The sequence below is a fragment of the Wasmannia auropunctata genome, unplaced genomic scaffold (assembly GCF_000956235.1).
Source record: "Wasmannia auropunctata unplaced genomic scaffold, wasmannia.A_1.0 LD336101.1, whole genome shotgun sequence".
NCBI lineage: Eukaryota > Metazoa > Arthropoda > Insecta > Hymenoptera > Formicidae > Wasmannia > Wasmannia auropunctata.
The window spans coordinates 2,039,322-2,062,978 of record NW_012026789.1 but is presented as its reverse complement, the minus strand read 5'-3'; the positions used below and the strand labels follow the sequence as shown (position 1 = coordinate 2,062,978).

Sequence of the window (23,657 nt, the reverse complement as noted above, 5' to 3'; positions counted from 1 at the left end):
CCTCGTCGGTATATAAGACTGTCTACTATACCGAGGGATAATTTGTTACCGACAAGGTATACTAATATAGCGACTTCGGCTGATCTGCATTCCGCACCTGCAGACGCAACAGTATGCCACGCACGGGCCAGGGCTCTATCACGCACTGGGCAGCATACCGATTTTAAATTCAAATGAGCACTGGTGAGGGAATGCACCATTCAATCATATATTCAGCTTTGACTATATAAATATGGACTGCTAGTCCCCCCGATTTTACTATGTAAAAAACATATGCCCAGTGTCGCCGAGCTAAAGTTGGTTGAGGTATCGAATTTCGATTTTTAGGCTCCACCCCAGTCAGTAAAAAAAAAATCAAATATCTGTCAAAATGTATTAAATGTTATGTTGAAAATTGATAGGGAGCCAAAAAAAATCTCGGAATGAAATTAAAAACAAACTCAGCACCTTTTCTTTACACGTCGTAAACACGCTGATTTCACAGGAGCCTTCCCCCTCTCCGCAGAAAATTACTGACTGAGGTGGAGTCTACATCTTCCAGCTTGGCGACACGTGTGAAGTTAATTACTATCAGTCCATACTTATATAGTCAAAGATATTCAGCTGAACACACAAATTTGAAATTGATAGACACTCGAAATATATATATAGTCGGTGCGTTTCAGCCGAAATCGTTAAATTAAGCTTCGGGGATATATTATAATTTATACCGATAATATTCTGACTGCACTCACAAATACTTGAATATATATTTTATCTGCCTCTCTCTCTCTCTCTCTCTCTCTCTTCCTCTCTTCTCTTCTTTCCTCTCTTAAAATACTATCTAATTATATATATGCCTGTTTCCATCATGCAGATTAATTTTAAGTTTTAAGAAATAAAAAATGAAAAGTAAATTAAAATCGAGATTAAAAAGTAATCTATAACATTGGTAGAAATGGACATTTAAACCTATTTCTACTATATGCACTAATAATCTTGATTTAATTTAATTTAGTTCACTCTTTATCTTTTTTAATTTTTATAAACAAGTTAAAATCGAGATCCGAGATAAAAATTAATCTACACTCCAGAAGTTTGAAAACACCAATAAAAGTAACGCGTATGAATTATGATACGCTTTGTATGAAACATCAATAAAAATGTAAATAAAAAAATTATGTTTCCAATTTTATGCAATAATAGAAGAGTACGCTTTCTGCAACAGTGAGTTGATTTACAATTTTACATTAATCTTCTATAAAAACGGAAAAAATAAACTCTAAAGTTCATTATTTTAACTTCAGAATTTATTTTCTCCATTGGTACAAAATGTGGATTAGCCCGCACTGTTGCAGCAAGACCCTAAGGTTTGATCTAAAATATTAAATTGTTAAAAAGACACATTATTATGAATATAATTTGAGTAAATAATCCCAAAAATGTTAATTTTTATAAAGTTTCCAAACAGTTTTGGCTTGCATAAAGTTTTTTTACATTGATAATAAAAATGAATATTTCTGAGTAGAACGCAGAAGTATAATAACATTATATATATGAAGTCCAATAATATTCTAAAGATGTCATCATGATTTTATTTAATATAAGTTGCAGTTATGACATTTGGCTTCTATGTTTTATTCAAGTTAATTTTCATATAATTTAAAGATCTCTAATATAATTGTATGTTTGTGAAAAATTAAATGTAATTAATGTTATAATTTAAATATCTTTTATGTTAATTTTAAGATAAATAATTATTTAACATTAAAATTAAAAATTCTTTTCAATAATCTAGAAAAAGAAAGAACCATCAAATATTTTCAAGACAATCGCATGTAATTATAAAAGTATTCAGAAAAGCTATATGATTTGCTTTATTTCTTTGCTTTTAGTTCTGATGAAACAAACCATTCACGAAATGTTGGTGTTTAATGATGTTTTAAAATAATTCATAAACCACATAACTTTTCTGAGAAAAAACCCATGAGATTGAGCAGCAAAAATATATGTAAGTATTTTTGATCACTAGAGTATATAGAAATAAAACACTTTGCTATTTTTTACTGTACAATAATTTAAAATTTAAATTACTCTATTTATTTTTGCACTGTATTTTACACTTTTATATAAGATACTTTTTTCTTTAGGCATTTCTAATTCTATAACTCCTAACTCTGTTCTTACCATATCCATAAAATTGTATGGATGCAGCACGTCACTATTTCAATCTTCATACCCTGTTTTATTATGTCGGTCACACTTAGGCCATCCTATAACGAAAATGAACGATATTAAAGTATCGATTATAATGCAATTCGATTATAATACATTCTTCTTTACGTTGTACTTTGATTTGAGAATTGCAACGAATATTACAATAAATAAAGGTGTCTGTACGAAATATAAAAATATTCGCGAAAGCTAACACGATCGCTACCTTTTCTTTTAAACGGCTATTTTGGAATCCCCCGAATATTAGGCTTGCGTCAATCGATCTCTCTCTCGTCCTAAGATTACGTGGCCCAATCACACAACACGCTTAGATATTATTATGAAAAACGCGTAAACAGTTGCCGCGAAACTAATGTGTGTCCTTCTTGAAAATATGATAAGCACACTTTAAAATCTAACCGAAAAGAGGACATAAACTTATATAAATACGTTTAAATAGTTTATGTAATAATAATAAAATCTTTTCTTTCTTACCGAAAAGAACGATTTTATTGAAAGATTCTAAAACTTAACTGGGTACAGATTTTAAAATAATTTTGGATCATTAAAATAATTATATTGGAAGTTCAAACTGGTTGCTAGAATATCAAAATTTTTTTGCAGCATTACTCATCAATATTGAGTCCTTAACATGATGGTTCAACAAAATTATTTTCAGATCTGTATCCAGCTACATTTTTTAGGATCTCTTTCAGCAAAATCTTTCTTTTTGTGTATATAAAATGTATATGTGTGTGCATGTCATAAAAATATATTAAATCAATATAAAATATATACATATACATACCATATATATACTCTATCGTCTAATGATGTCTCTGGGGCCTCCTCCTTCTCTCAGGTCCCCTCGTCAATCTCTCACTCGCGAGAATGCGATTAATTACAATCGCGTGCACAAATTAATTAGATGGTGGCCGATGTCAGTCTCTTGTAACGTGCATTTTACTACATTGTGACGGAACAATGACACGAAAAACATATACGAAGCTGCGATACGCTGTTTCTTCATTGCCAGCTTTCCAAAACTGATTATTTTCAGTTGATCAGATACTTCGCAATTGCGTCACACTTATACTGATACATTTAAATAAAGTCGCGTGGTTTAACACATGCAAATAATTAAAACGCAGTAAATCACCCAAATTTATATTTATATTTAACTTATAATTAAATCGACGAAGAGCACAAGATATATTCGAATTTAAGTACATATCTATTAAAAATCACAATAAACCACGAAACAATAATTTATAATTTCCTGTCCTTTAAAAAATTTCATCTTTTTTTTGCTTTGATTTCTTTGGTACCGAAAAAGTCAAACGACCATGAGATTTTTTGTCCTGTTTTGGTGGAGTTGACTTGGTTTGTTCCTTCTGTAAATTTTGCATAAAATTTTCTAATACTTGACTTGCGATTTTTACCAATTCTGTTCTTTTCGGGCGCTTACGAATCATATGATATTATAGCATTATGAGTATTCGTACTTATAAAGCATTTATATATAATAAAAATCATTTAAATTAATGTATTATTTAAATATATATTTATGTTAAAATTGTATAATCGCAAATTTATGTCAATAGTCGATACATCACTCTGCAATTACCTTTGGGCCTTTTGGCTAGATTGGATATTTATCGTGGATAAGAATTATAAGAATAGGACGATTTCCGGCCACACCGCGTATACCTCGTCGGTATAAGGCTATATCTACTATACCGAGGCATAATTCATTATCGACGCAAGATTATATTATATTATTATGCGAGCTATATGTATATACATATATTGCAGGGTGTATTATACCGATAATACCCAATATTGATATTCTGACTGCGCCCAAAAATACTTGAAGATTTTATGTATCCCTCTTTCTTTCTTTCTTTCACTTTCTCTCTCTCTCTCTCTCTCTCTCTCCTTTCTTTTCTTTGTGCCTGTTTCCGCCAGAAGAGCCTATTGCCACTAATGTATAAGTAATCTTTTTTTTTCACTCTTTATCTTTTTTTTAATTCTTAGAATTAGAAGATAAAAAAATAAGTAAAATCGAGATCCGAGATCAAAATTAATCTACACTCCAGAAGTTTGGAAACACCAATTGAAAACTTAACGCATATTAAAAATTATGACGCATTATATGAAACATCAATAAAATTGTAGATAAAAAAGTTATGTTTCTGATTTTATGATATAACTAAAGAGCTTTCTGTGTGCAACAGTAAGTTGATTCGCAATTTTACATTAACATATATTTTATAAAAACGAAAAAAATAAACTGTAAGTTCCATCACTTTACTTCAGAGTTTATTTTCTCTATTGCCACAAAATGTGGGTTAGTTCACTGTTGCAACATGCTCTTCAATTGGATCTGAAATATTATTGTTAAAAAAACATTGTTATGGACTTTTGAATACATAATCCCAAAAATGTCAATTTTTTTCAAATTAATTCCAAACAGTTTTGGCAATTGCACAGTTTTTACATTGATAATAAAAATGGGCATATTCAGATAGAACGTAGAAGTAATATCATTATATGAAGTCAAATGATATCTTAAAGATGTTATAATAACTTTATTTGAAACTATAAGGCACAAATAATGTAAAAATTACCGTTATTATGACATCATTTGATTTCCATACTTTACTTAGGTTAATTTCCATTATAATATCTCTTATATATAACTGTACGTTTGTGAAAAAATAAAATATTAATTAATGTTATAATTTAATAAATATCTTTTATGTAGTTATAATTAGAATATTTAGCATTATAATTTAAAAAATAAATTATAATTGATGTACAAACAAAAGATATATCTGGATCAACTGAATTCAATTAGAAATAAAATATGCGAATTATATATCTTCGTAAAAAATTAAGTAACAGTAGGAATATTCTTTTACATATATTTTTTGATTTATTACGTGCGTTTTGAAACAAAATACATTTACGGCTTGTATAATTTTATATACAAATAGATCAAAGATTTAATCACACTCCTGGTAGTTCTCATTAATCCTGTGCTTTAAAACGATCAATTTTGTATATTTCGACTACAAAAATAAAGTAGCAATAAATATCGCCATATGTAACATAAGAGACATAAAACGAATCTTAATTAATAAATTCTATTTAAAAGTTACTGACACAAACAAATGTATATTTTATATATATATATATATATATATATATATATATATATATAATATACATTTTGAATAAAGAGATTTAATCAATTTAGTTAAACAATTTGATATTGTTCGGGTTCTACTTCATGAATATGTCGTAGGAAAAATGTGACTTTGACTTGTTCAACGTGTCGACACAGCTTCATGGCTAAACTCGTTCGTAGTTTCATGTGTTGAGTAAGGGAGGGGAGATTCAGCAACAAAAATGCAAGACCATCAATTTCCTGATAAACAGAGAGATACATCCGGTGTGAATGATAATCACAATTAAAGTTTTAATTTTCGAAATTACGATTAAATTCAATACATATAATATACTCACCTCTTCCTTGACGCGATACGCAAGGTCCTTGCAGTCGTTTGTTTTTCTGAGATATCGAAACACGTCGTCCACGCTCCAATACAACGGATTTGAATCGAGCTTCCGCGTCTTCGGTCGTCGCTGGGTCTTTTGCATTCTCACGTATTCGGCATCTGCTTCAGAGCAATCGGATTCTATGCTCGTGTCCCAATCTCTCTTAATCCCTCTCGTCATTCCCGTGCTTTGGTTGAATCTCGTGGAGTGTTGCTTGGAATTTAAATTCGGTGGACTTGGCATCTCACGATCTTTGGGCTTTCTATCGTTGAACGAACTACCAGAGTCCTCCGAGGCATTACTGGAGGCTATTTCAGTTTTAAAGTCGTCTGATTTGTCGGATTTCTCTAAACCTTTCTGTATCATGATATCTATCTCCGAGAGCGGCTGCCTTCCGTCGAAGTGCTCGTTCATGTGATTCTCCGAGATGTGCTTCGCCAGATCCAACGACATAAATGGCATTTCATCTTCCTGATCATATTCTTCGTGAGCCTCCTTATGCTTATTTGCCCATCTGCCACGTCGCCTTTTACGCCTTCTACCCCAAGGCTTCGGTTTTTGCACCATGATGCTCGTGTATCCTTTCGGCTTTCCTCTTTTTCCAGTTCCAATTGATGCCGCTGTAAATTGAAAATATCAATAGTTTATTTATGTGTTTTACATATTATATTTTTGTATTTATAACGTTACAAATACAACAAGTTTGCACGTAACTTCTTAAAGACAGTTCAGTTACTTACTATATTTCGTCTTTGACGTTTTATAACATTCGTCTGGGCATTCGTTTTCTGATATATGCAACGGACCAAATAAATTTGGGCATACCATTAATTTTTTACAAATATTCCGGCAAAAATCTGCCACCATGTCACCCGACGTAACAATTGCGACACTCGCGCGATATGTGTTATTCTTATGCTTCGCCTTTAAGACTTCCAAGTGATATCCGGGATCTGGCTTGGTATCGCATTGCAAGACCTTCAAAATTCTAGCACTCCTATACCCAACGGATACTATCATTGACAAAACTTCCCGCATGACCAATATAACTGGCCCAGGTCCCACCGACTTCGGGAGAGTCGCTAATTTACCCTTCGATATCATGGGGCCTGTGAAGCATCGGTAATTAAAATATATCTTTGGACACCAGAGGGAAGAGCGTGGCTCGGATATCGGTATGTCCAAGACATTGGTTTTCTTCTCCTCCTTCGCGGACGTTTCCAGTTTCTTGCAAATCTCTATGTAGTCGTGCGGTGGTTTTAACGGATAGTGATTAGACTCGCACCATCCGACGGGAAATATGTACAAGGAATGCATGTCGACTACATGATCCGGCCGAGAGTACTCGTAGTTATCTAATTTTATCCATAACAGATTGTCAACGATTTTATTGATGTGAGCGGCGCATATTACGTGTTCGTGGTCTGGATCAATAGCCTCCAGTCTCATGCCACATTCAAAGCCTGCCTCACTGGCATTCGCACGTTCACCAAATAAGTTTTCAGGCGCTGCGCTAGCATGGAACTCTTCCAAATATTCATTCCAATCAAAATTTTCGGTCTTTGAAGTCCAACCTTGTGGATGGGTAATCCTGTAATATTTAAATTGAGATCTCAATAGAAAAAATAGTGTCAAGGATTATGCTAGAGAATTATGTATAAAAGTATGCAATACTTGCAAAAAAATATTTCTTATATATTACATATACAGTATAAAATTTAAAAGAATTCTAATAAAATAAATTTTTTGAAGATTGACATACTTGTATTTACTTGACAACTTACATAACATTGTTTTTTTGCGCCCATCCAACTGGAAATATATATGGGTGTTCTGCAGTGCACAACCATGTATTACTTTCTGAATGATTAGAGACGAGCGATCGTTTGATTCGTTTAAGCCTCTAGCATGTACGTCAATATTCACAAGAAAATATATATCGTCAAATACTTTCGTTATGGTAGCAGGACAAATTTTCATTCGGTCTAATGGATGTAAAGCTTCCAGTTTCATTCCAACTTCAAAACTATGCTTTGAATGATCTACATGATCGTTAAATAATCCTTCCGCTATCTCACAATCTTTTGGTTTAGATTCTAACAAATCCTTCCATTCTTCATACGCATGCAAATCAATTATTGAACTAGGTGGTTCCAAAAACCAAGTGGAATTCGATTTAGACGTAAATCCATACGAATGTAAACGCTCAGATGTACAAAATATCCAGAAGTCTTCACGAGTAGAAGAATCTGGAGTATCATATCTCAGTAAAAGACGTCCTCCAACGTTTTCGATAATCTAGAAAAAGAAAGAACCATCAAATATTTTTAAGAAAATCATATGTAAGTATTTAGAAAAGATGTGTGGTTTGGGGATTATTTCCTTGCTTCTCGCTCTAATGAAATAAATTATTCACAAAATATTAGCATTTAATGTTTAAAAACATTAAGATAATCCACAAACCACGTAGCTTTTCTGAAAAAAAAAAAACCGCATGAGAGCCTCTAAAGTACATGTAAATATTTTTAATCACTAGAGTATACAGAAATAAAACACTTTGCTATTGTTTATTGTACAATAATTTAAATTACACTGTTTATTCTTGAACTGTATTGTACAGTTTTGTATAAGATACTCTTTTCTTTAGGCATTTCTAATTCTATAACTTTTAACTCTGTTCTTACCGTAGCTACCCATAACTTGTAAGGATGCAATACGTCACTTATCTCAACTTTCATACCCTGTTTTATCCTGTCGGCCATACTTAGGCCATCCTATAACGAAAATGAGTATTAAAGTATTGGTTATAAATATATGCACAAATTTCAAGAAATATTAGTATCTCACCCCTGTCAACATCTCAGCTGGGAGTGTACGTGCTGTCACCAGAAATTCATGCAGCTTGTCTACGCAGTCTGGTGATCTCTCAAGTATAACATCAGGTGGCTTTAATTTCTTATTGTTTTTCACACTCCAACCAAGTTCATGGCCAGCCTCTTTTGTAAGATTAAACCAAAATTCTAAAGATCTATCGTCACCACCAAAATAACGCAGTCGCAATAAGGGTCCACAAGCCATAACGATAGAAGCCACCCAATATGATGATTCCTCCTCGTCATTATTCTTTTGGATTGGTACCTCTAGTGACATTCCTATTTCAATACTGTTCTGCAATGTTAGCTCCACATGTGGGAACATAATTTGTGGAACTTCCATGCTCTTCGTGGCATCAAGATAGTCTTGCCAAACAAATCCATATTCTAAAATATAAAATTTGGTGTAGTATAAATATTATTTAACTAAAATTTAATAATTTCAAACTGTGATTTTTAATTTATCTTAATAAAATATTATATAACAAAAATTATATTATGATATATTTAATATAAATAATTACATATATTCTACAAAAAGAAATTGATATTATTTATTAAATAGCAATGTAGATCAAATAAATATTATAATATAATTATATCTTTTACAAGAATATTTTAATTAAAAACTATTATTTTTATTCAAATCACTCTGTTAATTATTAATTTCTGTTAAATTCTTATTATACTAACAATTGTAAATTATTATAAACGAAAATATTTAATTTCTCAAATTAATAATTTTTTTTATCTGCTATTACTGACGCGCAAAACGCCATTTTCTGAATTGTTAATGTATAGAGAAATGAAATACGTTCGCAAAGATACAAAAACGCGTACGATTTATGCGCGAAAACAATGTAACACGTGCTCTTTAACGGTTAATTATTAATACATGGATTTTTTTTCCCGTATGATGCATACAACTTTTCTCGAAGTTTCATTTGAAAATCATACGTTCAACTACCATGTTGTCTATAATCCGTATCTACCTTTATTGGAAAGCGATAGCGCTCAAGTTGATCACATAAAAAAAAAGACGCGCGATAGCTTCGTAATCGCGTGCGATTCTGACGCCGAGAAAACTCACGAATTTCGCACGTGTGAGAGAGAAATTTTCGTGCGTACGCGAAATTTAAAACGTGCGAGTAAGTTACGAAATTTTTTACCTCCATCCTGCGGTTTTTCTTGCGCTCGACTCTCGTTCGTATCCATACTTTTTTTTTATTTACACCGCCGGGCACGCGAGCGAAATATATATGGCGGGACCGTTGACGGATCTTCGACGAAGGGCCGGCGATTTGCGTGCGAAAAATTAATATGTGGTAAACCCTAGGAAGAACAACACCTACGATTCACCGTGCGCGAATGAGTGAAGGGCAGTGATCCCAAATCGTAGGATTTTTCCACGCATGCTCAGCAGCGCAGTGCAGTGGCGTACGCAACTTGTCGAAAAGTCTGGTGTCGTCGGGGCACACCACACGTCCACGGACGCTATAAACTCTATAAAGCCTCGTGTCCACGAAAAAAATCATTCCCGAGGCCTCTCAGATGGAGAAAGAATTGGCCAGTGTCATTCCTGGTAGCACAATGTTGACAAATTCATCGGCGCAATATTGGATCAATAATGTATTTCCCAATGTAACTATACATATGTAAATATTGTACAAGAGAGCAATATATTGAACCAACAAATTGTGCTACTTATTGAACAATTTTGGTCGAATTTTTCAGTGTGATTTGTTAATTCCTTTTCCGTCCGATTTGTTAGTTCCTTCTTTATCCGAAATTTCAGAGCGATTTCTGTAGTCTCGTGGACACAAAGCTTTAAAAAAACTTTTCGATTCGCGTTCGAGAAAAAGTTACTATAGACCTCGAATCGTATACAGACACTTTGAAATGAAAACACTTGGATATGAATCTCAAACGAACAAAATGATGTATCATTCCTCGTGTTTTTGTGCTAGCTTGCATCAAATTCAAGGCAAGCAAGGTATATTTACATGGATTCATTACTGCCAACGATGTTGTAAATAACAATCTTGTTTGTTAATCATAATTACTAATTTAGTACGTAATTAATTGAATAGTTTCATTATAAAAAGGAATTTAGTTTATCGTTTTTTATTTCATTCATTGCGAGATTTCTATAATTTCCTTAATCTTTCGATAAATGTTTTTTTTTTTATGTTTACGATAAAAAATCTTAAAAAAGCTGAAATGGGTAATGATTAAATTATTACATTCTTTAAATAAAATTATTATGCAAACTAAGAAATTACGATTCATGAATAAAATAATAGATAATTAGTAATGTATTTATTTATTTGTGTTTTCAAAAGTAAAATAAGCTTGAACGTTTGAACGGTTGATTAAATATTTTAATGATGACATCAATTAACTAACTTCACACATTCGATTGTAACATTCATTCATAACCCAATTTCATATTAAAATGAAAGATTATCATATATTTAAATCTTGGGTGATCTTAGACTCGATCCAGTTAATGAATTAATAATCGTACAGCTCAAAATTGTACTTAAAATAATCTTATACATATAAATCATACTTAAAATGATCTTATGTATAAAATCTGACTTAAGATCTTAATAAAATATATAAAATTATGTTCAATAAGCGAAAAGTTAATAAAATATATTAGCAGATTGCCAGCAAAATCAAACAGAATCTATCAATTTAATTTAAAAGAAATGTGCCGTTTAAAGAATCAAAAATAACAAATTCTGCTTGCTTTCTGTCAATTTATCATTTACATATTCTGTTAGCAAATTTTATTTGCAAAATTGATTTTCGATAGTTTTGGCTATCTGTATAAATATCGCTTTAGATTCGTCCAAGTGCAAAAATCTCAATTTTCAATTTCTGTTGAAATCAAAAATATAATGAAATCAAAAACCAAACACAAAGATTTTTATCAACTAATATAATATAAAAATATATTATTAAAAAAATCTGTTTTAAATAATTTAAAAAAAAATTATATATATATATATATATATATATATAGATTTTTTTATAGTGTCTATATATTATACAATTATTTTAATAACACGACATTATATATTAACGAGAACATGGTAAAAAATATTCAAAAATTTTTGAATCCTTGCAAGAATCCCAAGAGTTGTCTTACTTATTTACACTTGGTTAAAAGGTCATTTTAACAAGTTATGCGATCGACTATACGCATATACGTATGCATACAAAAATAGTGGGGATGCGCATGCGTGGAAAAATCTTATAATCTGGGCTGACCGATTGCTAAAGGATTGTTAATAGATAGCTTATGTATTCCCAAGTAGAACACGGAAGTCACGAAGTGATATCACAAAGATATATTATAACGTCGTTATGACTTTATATCACTTATATATAAGTCATAAATAATGTAAGAAATGACGTCGAGACATTATATGATATCATCATTTGGTTCTATGTTCTACCTGAATTGTTTATAGTGCTAAAACAATTGCTCTTGCCACGTGTAAAAGACTCAAATTCTCGACTTTATATTATCTCGTACATATTTTTATAAAAAATTTTAAAAGAAAAAAATATTACATTTTGACAGACACAAAAGTATCGATCCATATATAAATATAAATAGGTCCAATTGAAATTGCGCTGGCAGAATAAAAATTCAATAATAATAAGCTCAAATATTAAATCATAAAACTGTGATACTTTGCTCAGTATATAGGGACATGATAGAAAAGAGAAAAATAATTGTTTATAGCAAATTCGGGTGTCGGCCCGAAATATCACGCTCCTGGTACATAATAAAGACTGCTACGTACAAAATACAAAAGCATAACATACGGTTCATTCATTTTACTTGCACCTTCTGCACTCGGGTTCGTCTCTCTCTCTCTCTCTCTCTCTCTCTCTCTCTCTCTCTCTTTTCCAACATCTGAATAAACATCCATTGATCTTGTTTTAAATGCAGAAAGTAATATAGAGTGCAAATGAAACAAACAGAGATCTATATATTTTATCTTATTTTATCTTAACTGATGAAATACACATAATATATTCTGCTAAATACCTGCACGGCGTCATATTATTTAGCAGCCTATATGGTGTATTTATTCATAATTAAGGTGCTTATATGTTATGCTTTTGCACTTAAATAATTTCGTGTGTAACGATCTTTAGTATAATATATGCAGCTGTAGCTGCCTTTAAACTTTAAATATAACCATTTCCTTTCAGCCAATCGTCGATTCCTTTCGCGACGTCCCTTCAGACTTTATTATCTCGACTATATCCGCGAAATAACAATTGATTAAAAACTATGTATATTTATGTGCTCAAAAAACAGCTCTTGTATGTACAGTTTCTCTGACCAAAAATGTCGGGCTCCACAGGTTTCTATAGAGAAACTATATTTGAGATAGAAATTATACGTGGTCTATATACGTGTTGACACATATATTCAGGACGTCTTGCTTTTTTTCTCTTTTCAAACAATTCGATAGACACATACCTACGGATAGGCACACTGACGAGATACTATCAAAGAAGGTCAATTAAAAGCTGGCTCCAGACCAACCGAGCAAGGACGAGCGAGCGTAAACGAACATTTACACGACGAACAAAAGCGAGCGTAAAATGCGAGTCAAGACACCGACGAGGTACTATTAAAGACGGCCAGCCCTGGCCCCCTGGGTAAATTTTCATGATCGAGTGAACTCGGGGATAATTGAAGAGTACAGACATTATCGACCGGTTCGGCCGTTCGATACAAATATATACTTGAATTAGCCTATAATGTAGCATTAAATTTATGATTTATTATATAAATATATAAATAGAGACATGTTTACGATTGATACATATATTTATGATGCAATATCATATGTATTGCTACAAAATTACTTTTTTCTATGATAATCAATCGCCCATAACAATTATGCATGGGAATGCATAATTTTTAATAAAAATCGATTATGACGTCATAGATGCCAATAGGCCAAATATTAGGAAAAAAAACAAACGTTATAGCAATATGTGAGCAGTATGCTGAGCAGAATATTGCGATAGATGCATATTTACCATAAAAGTATCTGGATAATAAATAAAAAATTATAAATGTATTCATGAATCGTCTAGATCATATTTTATGAATTTGATATTTTGTTAAGAACTAACTAAAACTATCTAAAATATGAAAAACTGCAGCAAAATTTTTTATGCTTTTGATTAATTAAACTATCACTTTCTTTGATACATAATCTTGACATAATAGTATATACATGTCTTTAAAAATTCTTCGTCTAAAGATACTTGTAATTATACAATTACATTAAAATATATTTAAACATATTTAAAAAACGCTTAGCGTAAAATATATAACAATATATTCATTGGCTATTGAAATATTATTGGTATAATATATGTATAACTTTGTATTTTCTCAGTTGGCATTTTTCAATTTTTTATATCTATTTTTGTAGGAGAGATCTTTAGTCTTTTATATAAATAACGTTATATTAAAAAACTTAAAAAATTGTTACAATTTCTTTCCTTCAAAATGTACCAGCAAAACATTAATTATTAAAAGGCAATTCCTGCTGAAAGAAGGCTTACAATTAATGTAATTACAAGATCCACTTATATTAGCAAGTGAAGATTCCCAGCTACTTATTTAAGGGTTCGGCACGAGTCATCTCGGAAATTATTTCTGAAGTCTCTTCTTGTTCTACCAGATAAAGTTATCTAGCTTTCTTAATGAAAAAAATTTAATTTCTTTTTAGAAAATTTATTTCAAGAAAATTTATAAACATATAGTTAACATTAATATTAATAAAATTTATTTATAAGAAATTAATTACAAAAATAACTATGGGAATAAAGAATATGTATTTCAATAGAAGTTTACAGAAAATAAAAATAAAAATAAAACGATTCTGTAACGCTATTAGTTTATCAGACTATTAATTCAAATAATCACAGATTCGATTCAGTAGAATTCATGTTATTAGAATCCCCGGATTGATAGGAATATGCAGAAAGCGGTGGTGAAATAGCAGAATAAGTCGTAGGTATAGGCGATCTTTGAGGAACCGAATCTTTATATTTCCCTAATTCTGCTTCTATAAGAATCTCATTAATGTAATGTTTGGCCATTATTCGTGAATAATTATCTAATTTCTTCAGTGTCAATGCCACGTATTCGCCGTAAGTCTCATTTTCATCTCGTTGAAATTCTTTTTCTACAACCCTAGCCTTTAAAATATACATTTCATTTGGTTTGTTATCATCGTTAATCTTTTTTCTCTTTGGAGTATTTAATTCTGCAGAATGAAACACTTTCAAATGTTTTTGTCGCAACGGTATACTACTTAATCGTAAGCTTCTCGCTGGTTCGTACGGTATAGCTTCTACTTTCGGGCATGTTATTTCTGTTTCATTAATGTCTTCATGGTCACTATTTTCTTCCTTGAGATCGCTATTTTCTTCCTGTTGATACATTTCAGAAGTCTGTAAAATAATGAGAATATTACCAAAAGTATATTATAAACATTTATTAAAGAAATTTTGTACAATACAATATGTTTTCTATTTATAGATTTCGACAAATATGGGAAGTTTTTATAATAATAGTTATTATAATAGTTTTTTAATGTCGCACTATTCAGCAATAGAATTTAATATCCAGAATATTGAAAACAGAATTTGATATCTAGAAAATTAATTATACTATAAGTATAATGTTAAACACAAGTATAATTTTTAATAATATATAACTTATCAAAATTAATTTTAAATAAATTATAATTGTGTTTAACAATATAACTATTATAATAACTATTATTATAAAAAACTTTCCATATTTATCGAAATCTATAAATAGAAAACATATTGTGTTATAGTTTTCTTTAATAAATGTTTACTTTAATAGATCTATCTTAATATTACATTATTAGCTAGTAACGAGCAATTTTTCTGAAGGTATTATAAAATAATTTATTCAATGTGTGAGTACAAAATTAAAATTGTTTTATTTATTGTTTTATATAACGTTAACACTCGGCAGTTATATATGCAACTATGATATTTTACGATTGTTTTTAATGATCTGTGTTCATGAATAGCGGCTCCATCCTTTCAAGTTTCACTTTATTGTAATCTAATAATTTACATATAATTTAATACTTTTGACTATTGAAGAAGATTTTGTGAAATCGAAATGTTTAATTGTTTTTGTACTCGCACATTGAATAAATTATTCTAACACTCTCAGAAACATTGCTCGTTATTGGCCTTCTGTATATTTTATTTGCTTTTGCATATTATCAACCATAAACTTTTACTTATTTATTATATTAATAGCTATTATTGCACATTATAGATCTTTATATCAAATATCAAGAATATATTACAGATAGCGACGATTCTGAGTTTTGTCGTGATCTTTGAGATTTTGTTAGAAAGTCTTAGTCAGAAGATCAGAATTTGTCACAAGTAAATTAAAATTAATGAAAACGCATTGTGTATTTGTAAAAAAGTCTTTTCATGAAATTGCATGGATTTTATGGAGAATATTACGAACTCTTATTCAGAATTGTTGTGTAAATATTTACACAGTGTTTAGAAAAATAATATCTATAAATATTTATATATTCATGTCAAAAGAAGCTTGATACAAAGATCAGAATGAGCAAATATATAGCTTATAGAGAAAATAATACTGAGCAATTTAATTTACTTTTTCCTAAAAAAAAAAAAAATATTCTAAAAAATTCACTCTAAATAGAAAGGATATACTTGTATAAAGTGGTTGATAATAATTACAATTTTTTAATAATAAATTAATGTTAAGCTCCTGTGTGCAAAAAAACATAGGAAAAATAAAATGCAAGAAGCAAGTAAAATAAAGAATGCTAAGATAAACAAATAAAAATTTAATATTAAAAATAATAGTTAAATAATATAGAATGTTTAAACTAAGAATCTTCATTAGCTAACAGAATAAGTAAAACGTAAGAAACATTAAAAATAAAAATGAAAAGTAAGAAATATTTAAAAAATTTAGTAATTTTGTTTACAAAATTATTCAAATTTTATAAACTGTAAATGAATGCTCATTTCACCTGAGAAGTATTTCTCGTTCCTCTTGGCTTATAATGATCTTCCAAAAACATCATTGCGCGATATGCAAACCATTTTGATAAAATCTTTTTATCAGTTCCCTTTGCAGAATCAATCACTTTAATTCTCTCTCTTCTATATGATGCCTAGAAAAAATATTTATACATTTATTATCATTTATTAAACACATGATGAATTTATATTGAAATTATTGAATGCGAAATAATTATGTATAATAATAATAATACTTTTAAGTTAGAATTATTTTTTATTGTAATATATTACTATTATATAACAAATAATTATATTTGTTTTTCAATGTTTGTTTATTTACGTACTTGTAATGAAAGCCACTTCTTTTTAACATCCAGTACTGTTGTACAGAATTTGTTCGCAAGAGTTTCCCACGCTTCATTTTTTTTCCTAGTAATTTTATAATACGGATCTGAAGAATCCCATAGAATCGGCAAAGTTTCAATTTCATTAATAAATAATAAAGCTTTATCATTTGGCCACTCCATTATTTCACTAATACTTAATAATATATGTTATAAAGTATTAGTGAGTATAAAGTATTATCTTTAATGTATATATGTACAAAACGGAATAAGATTTCGACGATGCTCGAGTCGTATACGAACGATTGTCTCAGATTAGAAAACTTATTAACCCAGACTCTGATCGAACATGAACGATCACGAACGAATGCTTTTCTCCATTTTAATGTGGATTTCTGTCCTTACTGGGACAAAGTAAGGTGGTTCATGATAAGATTTGATATCCAAATTTATTATTATTATTATTATTATTTGTATTTCCGTCCCACAGTATCACGATATTGTCGAATTACATTGAATTTGTTTTCGGATAATTGTGCGTCTATTAGAGCGCGATTCGAGAATTGAATCCGTCTCTTTCGCTTGGCAGGCGAATGTTTTGTCACTAAGCTCTCCAGTACCTCACAGAGTACTTTTCCTTTGATAAACATATCGACAAGAGAGACGGAACGTATTCGCCGATGTTCATTTCGGCTCGTTCGTACTCGCACACGTTGAGTGAGGTTCGTTCGTAATTCTTCGTTCGTGATTGTTCGCGCTCGCTCTTATTTGATCTGGACGCGTTTTTTTGACATACCAATAGAGATGGTATGCACTGACGAATTTTATGTTAAGACCAAGCCAATCCTGAGTAAATTTTCGCGATTATCAAGTGGGCCCGATGAGTCCAGGAATAATTGAAGAGTACACGAAACATTATTATCCGCTATCTCGACGTGATAACGTTCGATTTTTATTTAAAACTGTACGTCTATTGTTATCATCTACGTTTCGTCATTCATACTATATAACATATAATCAATAGATAATAATCAATAAGAAAGAAATACTGTTTTGTAATGTATATTACAATATTAAATATTTCGTAAATGTACGCTTATATTTACGTACGTAGCACTGTATCATATATGCATACAATAAATCATGAATTGAATTGTAATAATGTATTTATATAATTTATTGTATTATTAAATTTTAATATATTATATATTATAATGTAATATAAATTGTATTATTGGCTAATTGTAGATATTTTTTTATATCAATCGATCGAGACACTAGGTGTTTGTACTTTTATTCCCAGACTCATGGGCCCATTTGACACAAAAATTTACTTAGGAGCTAGCTGTTTTTAGCATCAATATTCAACCTTTTGATTTTAGCGTCAATATTGGATCTTTTGACGTACTGACAAGAGATCATTATTCAATTTGTACATACATATCATGTACTGACAAGGAAAAGAACCGTTCATATACCATTCATCCACCAATGAGATACTATCAAAAGATGGGAGCCGAGTGAACAAACACGAACGAACACGAATGAACTACGAACAAACTTTATTCCTTGACGATTGGAGTATGTAACGAGCATGAATGAATTCAAATATACACGGAGTGTTGTGGTAGTTTAGAGATTTCTCGTTTCTTTCACCCGTTTCCCTCATATATTTAAGTAGAAAAATTATCCTGTTGCGATCAAGAAACAAATTTCTGAGAAAAAAAAAATAAAGATCAAGACTACTTGGTGCAAAAGCATTTATCCCATTAAGTTGCATGATCTAAAAGTAAAAACATTTTCGTGAACGTATTCACTGGAGCGTTTTTAAAAAAAAATTGTTTTATGGAGATGAATATGAAAATTATAGAAATATATTAATTATTAATATTAAGCTTCTCTCTTATTTGAAGATTATAATGAACATTATTGCCTCCTTATAAATGTTTATTGAAATACATTACTTTCTCTCAAATTTTATTAAATCATATTGTAATCAATGTATTTTAAATCAATATTGTAATTCCAGTCAATTTTAATCTATGGTCAAAAATTCTATAATGAAAAAATATACTTTAGCGAATGTATTGCATCTCTTGTTGATACATCAAAGCTTCCGTTTATATTCGTTATAAATATTTCGTAATCGTTCGTGTTCTTTCTAGTTTGGTCTGGATTCATCTTAAAAAATCTTAGAAAAATAAATTTTTCGATATTTTATCAAAAAATTCTTATTAAGAATAGCTTATTAAGAATAGCAACAAATTAATAATACTATATATTATATGGCAATAATCCAGTTATACAAAACACATATAATCGTATCAATCTGTTGCTGTTATTATTACAAGCCATATTTTTCAATTACTTATAATATCAATAAACATCGCTAATCGAATGTTAGAAGATACTTTTGACAGATTATTCTTTTTCGTAATATCCGCATTTATGTGTTAGCAAACAAATAAATGTTTATTGGATGCATAAAAAAAGAACTGTAGGAAATACGGCTAAAAATATAACAAGTCGAATTTCAAAATATAGCAAATCTAATTGCTCGTTCATACATTTGTATTTGTGTACGTCGATATGCCGGAGTATTATAAAAACATAGAAAGTAATATGCATGTATAGGAAAAATGGTACTGCATAAAACTTTCTTTCAAGTCAAAAAGGCTAGTATACATCAAGTTTAAAATACAGTTGTGTCTTATAGGATATGATCGCAATTACTTAATCCTTATGACAAAAATTAAATCGTCTGTTAAAAGGTTTCAAATAAAAAAAATAAAGAAAAGAGACTTGCATAATCTTATAGAAATTCTTAAATAAAAAAAAAAGCACATTGCACTTGGCTGTATTATCCAATATGCGTTCTTTATGATCGAGCAATTCATGGGCGTCACTAAATTGTAAATCTATAATCTTAAGTCATTAATGTCTCTTCTTATATTTACATCATATATGTTATAACATCATATATGTTACAACAACACCTTTGTAATAGCCTTGCAAGTGACTCTGGTTAGCAATATATCTCGTTCATATAGCAAAGAGAAACCAAAAAAAATACAATGGATCACTCAATTAGCACTAACCAATATCAATGCAGCCAGCTCGAAGAATCATCTATTTTTATACAAATAACAGTTCGATCGCAAACCATTCGCTCGTTCGCGGTAGTGGAGAAGGGGGAGGAGGGAGAATATGAGAAAGCCCAACTTAAATACCCAAACGACTGAAAACGTCCGCCTTTTTGACACGCGACACTGTTGTCACTTTACTGAAAGTCACTTGTTTGGCAGTGGTTGTGCCCAGGCGTGCTTTGGCTGGTATTGAGATAAGTCGTTCCGAAGCTGTAATAATGAAACAAAAACTATTCCCTCGTACACGATTCCGTCTGTACGCCAGTGAAAAATTTATATAGCATATATGATATACAATACCTAATTTGCCAGATGTAACTGCGGGTTTGCTGATACCCTTGATGCTCGATTTAACATTGGGCACGTCCTTCTTCAGCTTCAGTATACGGCTTGTATTATTGTTCAAAATAATCTTCTTGCTAACTTCGTGATCGGCATGCATGGTGCCGGTAACTTTAGGTATGACTCTCTTCGTCGTTATAATTGACGTACGTGCGCTAGGTGACGTTCGGTTCTTCAGTATACCCGGCGAACCGGTGGTGCCCGACCCGTTCTTAAGTATGCCCACGGTAACTGCGTGATCCTTCTTGTCGTCGATGTCGCCGAGACGCTTGAAGACACTGGTCGACCTCTTGAACACGTCCTTACCGACTCCGGTGATGTTGAAGGTGGGCGTCGCGTCGGCCAAATTGGTTGTGCTCGTGACCGAGCTGTCGCCTAATCTATCGAATACCGTACGCTTTTGTTCAGCGGGTTTCTTAAGTACCTGGGTTCTCACGGTCGTTGCCTTCGGCGCCGCGTACTCGACGGGACTGTCGTCGCTACCATTTGTCGCCTTTACCTTCTTCTCCAGGATACTCCAGTTATCTTCGTCGTTGTCCTGATACACCTCCTCCGACGCCAATTTCCTCTTGAGAGACATCTGCTTCTGGTTAACGGAGTTAGTGGTTACCGGGGCGGAAATTGGCTTCCTTATCGTCACGATCTTCTTCGTCACAGTCAAAGGTTTAGCCATCTTCTTCGTAGAGTCTGTTTTAGACGCCGTCAAAACCACCGTCTTACTTCCCATTTCTTTGACTACTTTCTTCACAGCCGCGGGTTTCGCCGCGGAAACTTTCGGAGTCGGAAGCGAGTCCTCCGAGTCGACCAAAAATCTCTCGCAGGTCGTCTCCTCCACCACCTTCTTGGCATATCTCAAAATAGCAATCATATCGCCCATTAGCGTGATGCCCATCTCTTTGAGACTAGGTTTATCCAAATCCGGCAACATATCCGGTTTGATGCGATTATTCGAGAACACGACTGCGTGTTTAGTGGCCACATCTTGAGGAAAACCAGCTCCTTTGAAGAACTTCACCCAGTAAGCTATAAAGAGAATTATGGTATACAATTTATAACATACACGACGCGAAAGGGTGCATCAGGCAAACAATTCACAAGCAAAATATACAAATTACGCGTGTAATTTTTAAATTGTCGGATCATCTGGAGCAGGTGGAGTGCAGTATTATTTACTGTTTACTACGTGCCTCTTGAGCCTTCGTTAGCGAGATTTTTAGAGATCGCAAATTCGAAAGATTGTCATAAAATAAGTTCGCGACTCACCCGACAAGGATGCAGCCATTTTAACAGTTGAAGTACGCGGCAGTACGCGGTGAATTTCGCGGAGAAATTATTAATAAACACGAGAATTTCTCTGAGACTCCACCATGCCTATATATGCATACCACGGTTTGTATGCACATATGTATATACGAAGGCGAATTCACGTAAGTATCACGCACACATACACACACACACAAGTATATAAACGAACGGCATGTATCAGGCGATGGACGTAGACGAGGAGGAGTGTTGGCAGACTTTGGCAGCTGCCAAAACATCCGTAAGATGGAGCGCCGCTAATAGAAATGGACACTAATTCGATCGCGGTAACATCGAACTCGACCAATCAGGATCGACGAGTGGGACAAAAGTCAATAGTTTTGCGTTTACCGATTGTTCCACGCGATCCCAGTGTGGAATTTCAAATCCTTCAACACGTTAATAATTACAGGGGAAATTTTAGTTTTATCAATTCGTTTTGCTCGCGTATAGAAAAAATACATATGTTGCTGCGAAAATCGAAAGTGTTTTACGGCCGAGGGCCACACAGTTGCCGAACGATTCACGTATTAACGAGCGTCACTTCTGAGTGGAGGGGGGCGTCAGACCGTCCAGGGGTGGGAGGTTTGTTCACCGAATTCGCGTCGGCCATCTTATCTGACCTTCTGTGTGGCGTGTGCTGATGCCGTCGTCGTCGTCGCGTGACGATAATTTTCGCGTTTCAATCTCGGTCGTTGTCCGAGCCGCTCTCACTTAAGAGCGTTTCGTCTTCGGTCGTCACGTTGTGAGCTCGGTAGCCGAGGACTTCTTCGTAAATTCACACGTATCTCCCTTCTATTGTCCCCGCAAGCAGCGTGAAACTCTGTGATCTGCTAATGCGTGGCGTTTCAGAGAGCTCGCCGACTCGCGCAATGGCGGAGGATTTGGATGTCGAGGCGATGCTGGAGGCGCCGTACAAGAAAGGGGTAAGCCTTGCTTCTTTGCCAACTTCGCGTACGCCGATATCTCTTATACTTTCCTTTCTCGCTCTCCTCTCTCTCTCTCTCTCTCTCATTTTTGATCTCTCGATTCGCCACCGTTTCCGTCTCACTTAAAAACGCTCGTTCATCGCATTATCGTACTGGATGGTGAGACGTGCCTTCTTTCTCTCCCTCTCTCTCTTATTTTTATTTTTATTTTTTTAATGTACGCTCTCGCTGCCGTATGAGAGAAAGGGAACCCACCATCACAACCACCTCCATCTCCCCGCCTCTCGCTCTATTTTTTTATTCTCTCTCCCTCTCTCTCTCTTTTCTCTATGTGTGGTCTATGGATAGTTTTATGTACAAGTATATATATATGTAGAACAAAGTACGCCCTTGTCTCTGATGTTACCAACTATTGATCAACACCTCCGTTTTCTGTACTTATAGATGGTACGTAACATGTACCCTCGCGCTCATAGGATGTGCGCCACCGAGTTCCTTGCACTTGAAAGACTACGAGGTATTAAGAATATAGCAATCATCTAAACATCATTCTCTACCTCTCTCTTTTTTTTCCCCCTGTCTCCTCTCTAGTCTCTCTTTCTCCGTTTCTTTTTCTTTTTTTTAAATATTTTTTTCAATCTTTTCTTACAAAGGTGTAAGGTTCATAAGATTAAAATGATCACACACACACACACGCGCACACACACATCCGCGTCACTATCATGGCGGTACAAGCTCGAACGGAGGCAGTTCTCGACAGGGACAATGATAATGGTAATCCATGGGAAGCTTCAGGCTGTTTGTGCACGTGGTAACATATACCTGTTAGAGAGAGGAGTCCCCCCCCCCCCG

General features: G+C 32.5%; 4 protein-coding genes and 2 long non-coding RNA genes across 13 annotated transcripts in view; 3 read left to right on the top strand and 3 right to left on the bottom strand.

Annotated features, from left to right (window-relative positions):
- Nucleotides 1–125: 125 nt before the first annotated feature.
- On the top strand, nt 126–2,228 carry LOC105458747. Its single transcript, XR_975572.1, has 3 exons — nt 126–183; nt 1,875–1,990; nt 2,130–2,228. It is a non-coding gene; the product is annotated as an uncharacterized LOC105458747 (long non-coding RNA).
- Nucleotides 2,229–5,394: 3,166 nt separating this feature from the next.
- On the bottom strand, nt 5,395–10,161 carry LOC105458725 (scm-like with four MBT domains protein 2). The gene is given in 8 exon segments (XM_011704246.1): nt 5,395–5,626; nt 5,725–6,377; nt 6,498–7,348; nt 7,542–7,641; nt 7,644–8,055; nt 8,442–8,531; nt 8,605–9,017; nt 9,800–10,161. Coding segments are annotated over 8 exon segments (2,736 nt in total). The 5' UTR covers nt 9,846–10,161; the 3' UTR covers nt 5,395–5,455.
- Nucleotides 10,162–13,145: 2,984 nt separating this feature from the next.
- LOC105458740 lies at nt 13,146–18,721 on the top strand. The gene is made up of 2 exons (XR_975571.1): nt 13,146–13,288; nt 18,469–18,721. It is a non-coding gene; the product is annotated as an uncharacterized LOC105458740 (long non-coding RNA).
- Nucleotides 14,498–18,289, bottom strand: LOC105458733 (transcription factor Adf-1-like). The gene is made up of 3 exons (XM_011704256.1): nt 17,087–18,289; nt 16,751–16,894; nt 14,498–15,137 (listed from the first exon to the last, which is right to left on the bottom strand). The coding sequence occupies exons 1-3, from the start codon at nt 17,267–17,269 to the stop codon at nt 14,604–14,606; spliced, it is 861 nt and encodes a 286-aa protein (XP_011702558.1). The 5' UTR covers nt 17,270–18,289; the 3' UTR covers nt 14,498–14,603.
- A 576-nt stretch (nt 18,722–19,297) lies between the features above and the next one.
- Nucleotides 19,298–22,582, bottom strand: LOC105458679 (uncharacterized protein C19orf47). 4 transcript variants are annotated; one of them, XM_011704178.1, is made up of 3 exons: nt 21,838–22,206; nt 20,533–21,597; nt 19,298–20,442 (listed from the first exon to the last, which is right to left on the bottom strand). In XM_011704178.1, the coding sequence occupies exons 1-3, from the start codon at nt 21,854–21,856 to the stop codon at nt 20,309–20,311; spliced, it is 1,218 nt and encodes a 405-aa protein (XP_011702480.1). In that variant the 5' UTR covers nt 21,857–22,206; the 3' UTR covers nt 19,298–20,308. The 4 variants fall into 4 exon arrangements, with proteins under 4 accessions (XP_011702480.1, XP_011702484.1, XP_011702476.1 ...); XM_011704182.1 differs by lacking the exon at nt 21,838–22,206 and adding an exon at nt 21,748–21,833; XM_011704174.1 differs by lacking the exon at nt 21,838–22,206 and adding an exon at nt 21,690–21,777.
- Nucleotides 22,583–22,686: 104 nt separating this feature from the next.
- Nucleotides 22,687–23,657, top strand: part of LOC105458702 (RNA-binding protein 39) — a 9,790-nt gene continuing 8,819 nt past the window's right edge. The window contains exons 1-2 of one of the 5 annotated variants that reach the window (XM_011704229.1): nt 22,713–22,802; nt 23,250–23,252. In XM_011704229.1, coding sequence (XP_011702531.1) covers nt 22,713–22,802; nt 23,250–23,252 — 93 coding nt within the window. Of the gene's footprint in view, nt 23,580–23,657 lie in introns of all 5 variants that reach the window. The other 4 variants (XM_011704202.1, XM_011704221.1, XM_011704236.1 and 1 more) reach the window with 4 other exon arrangements.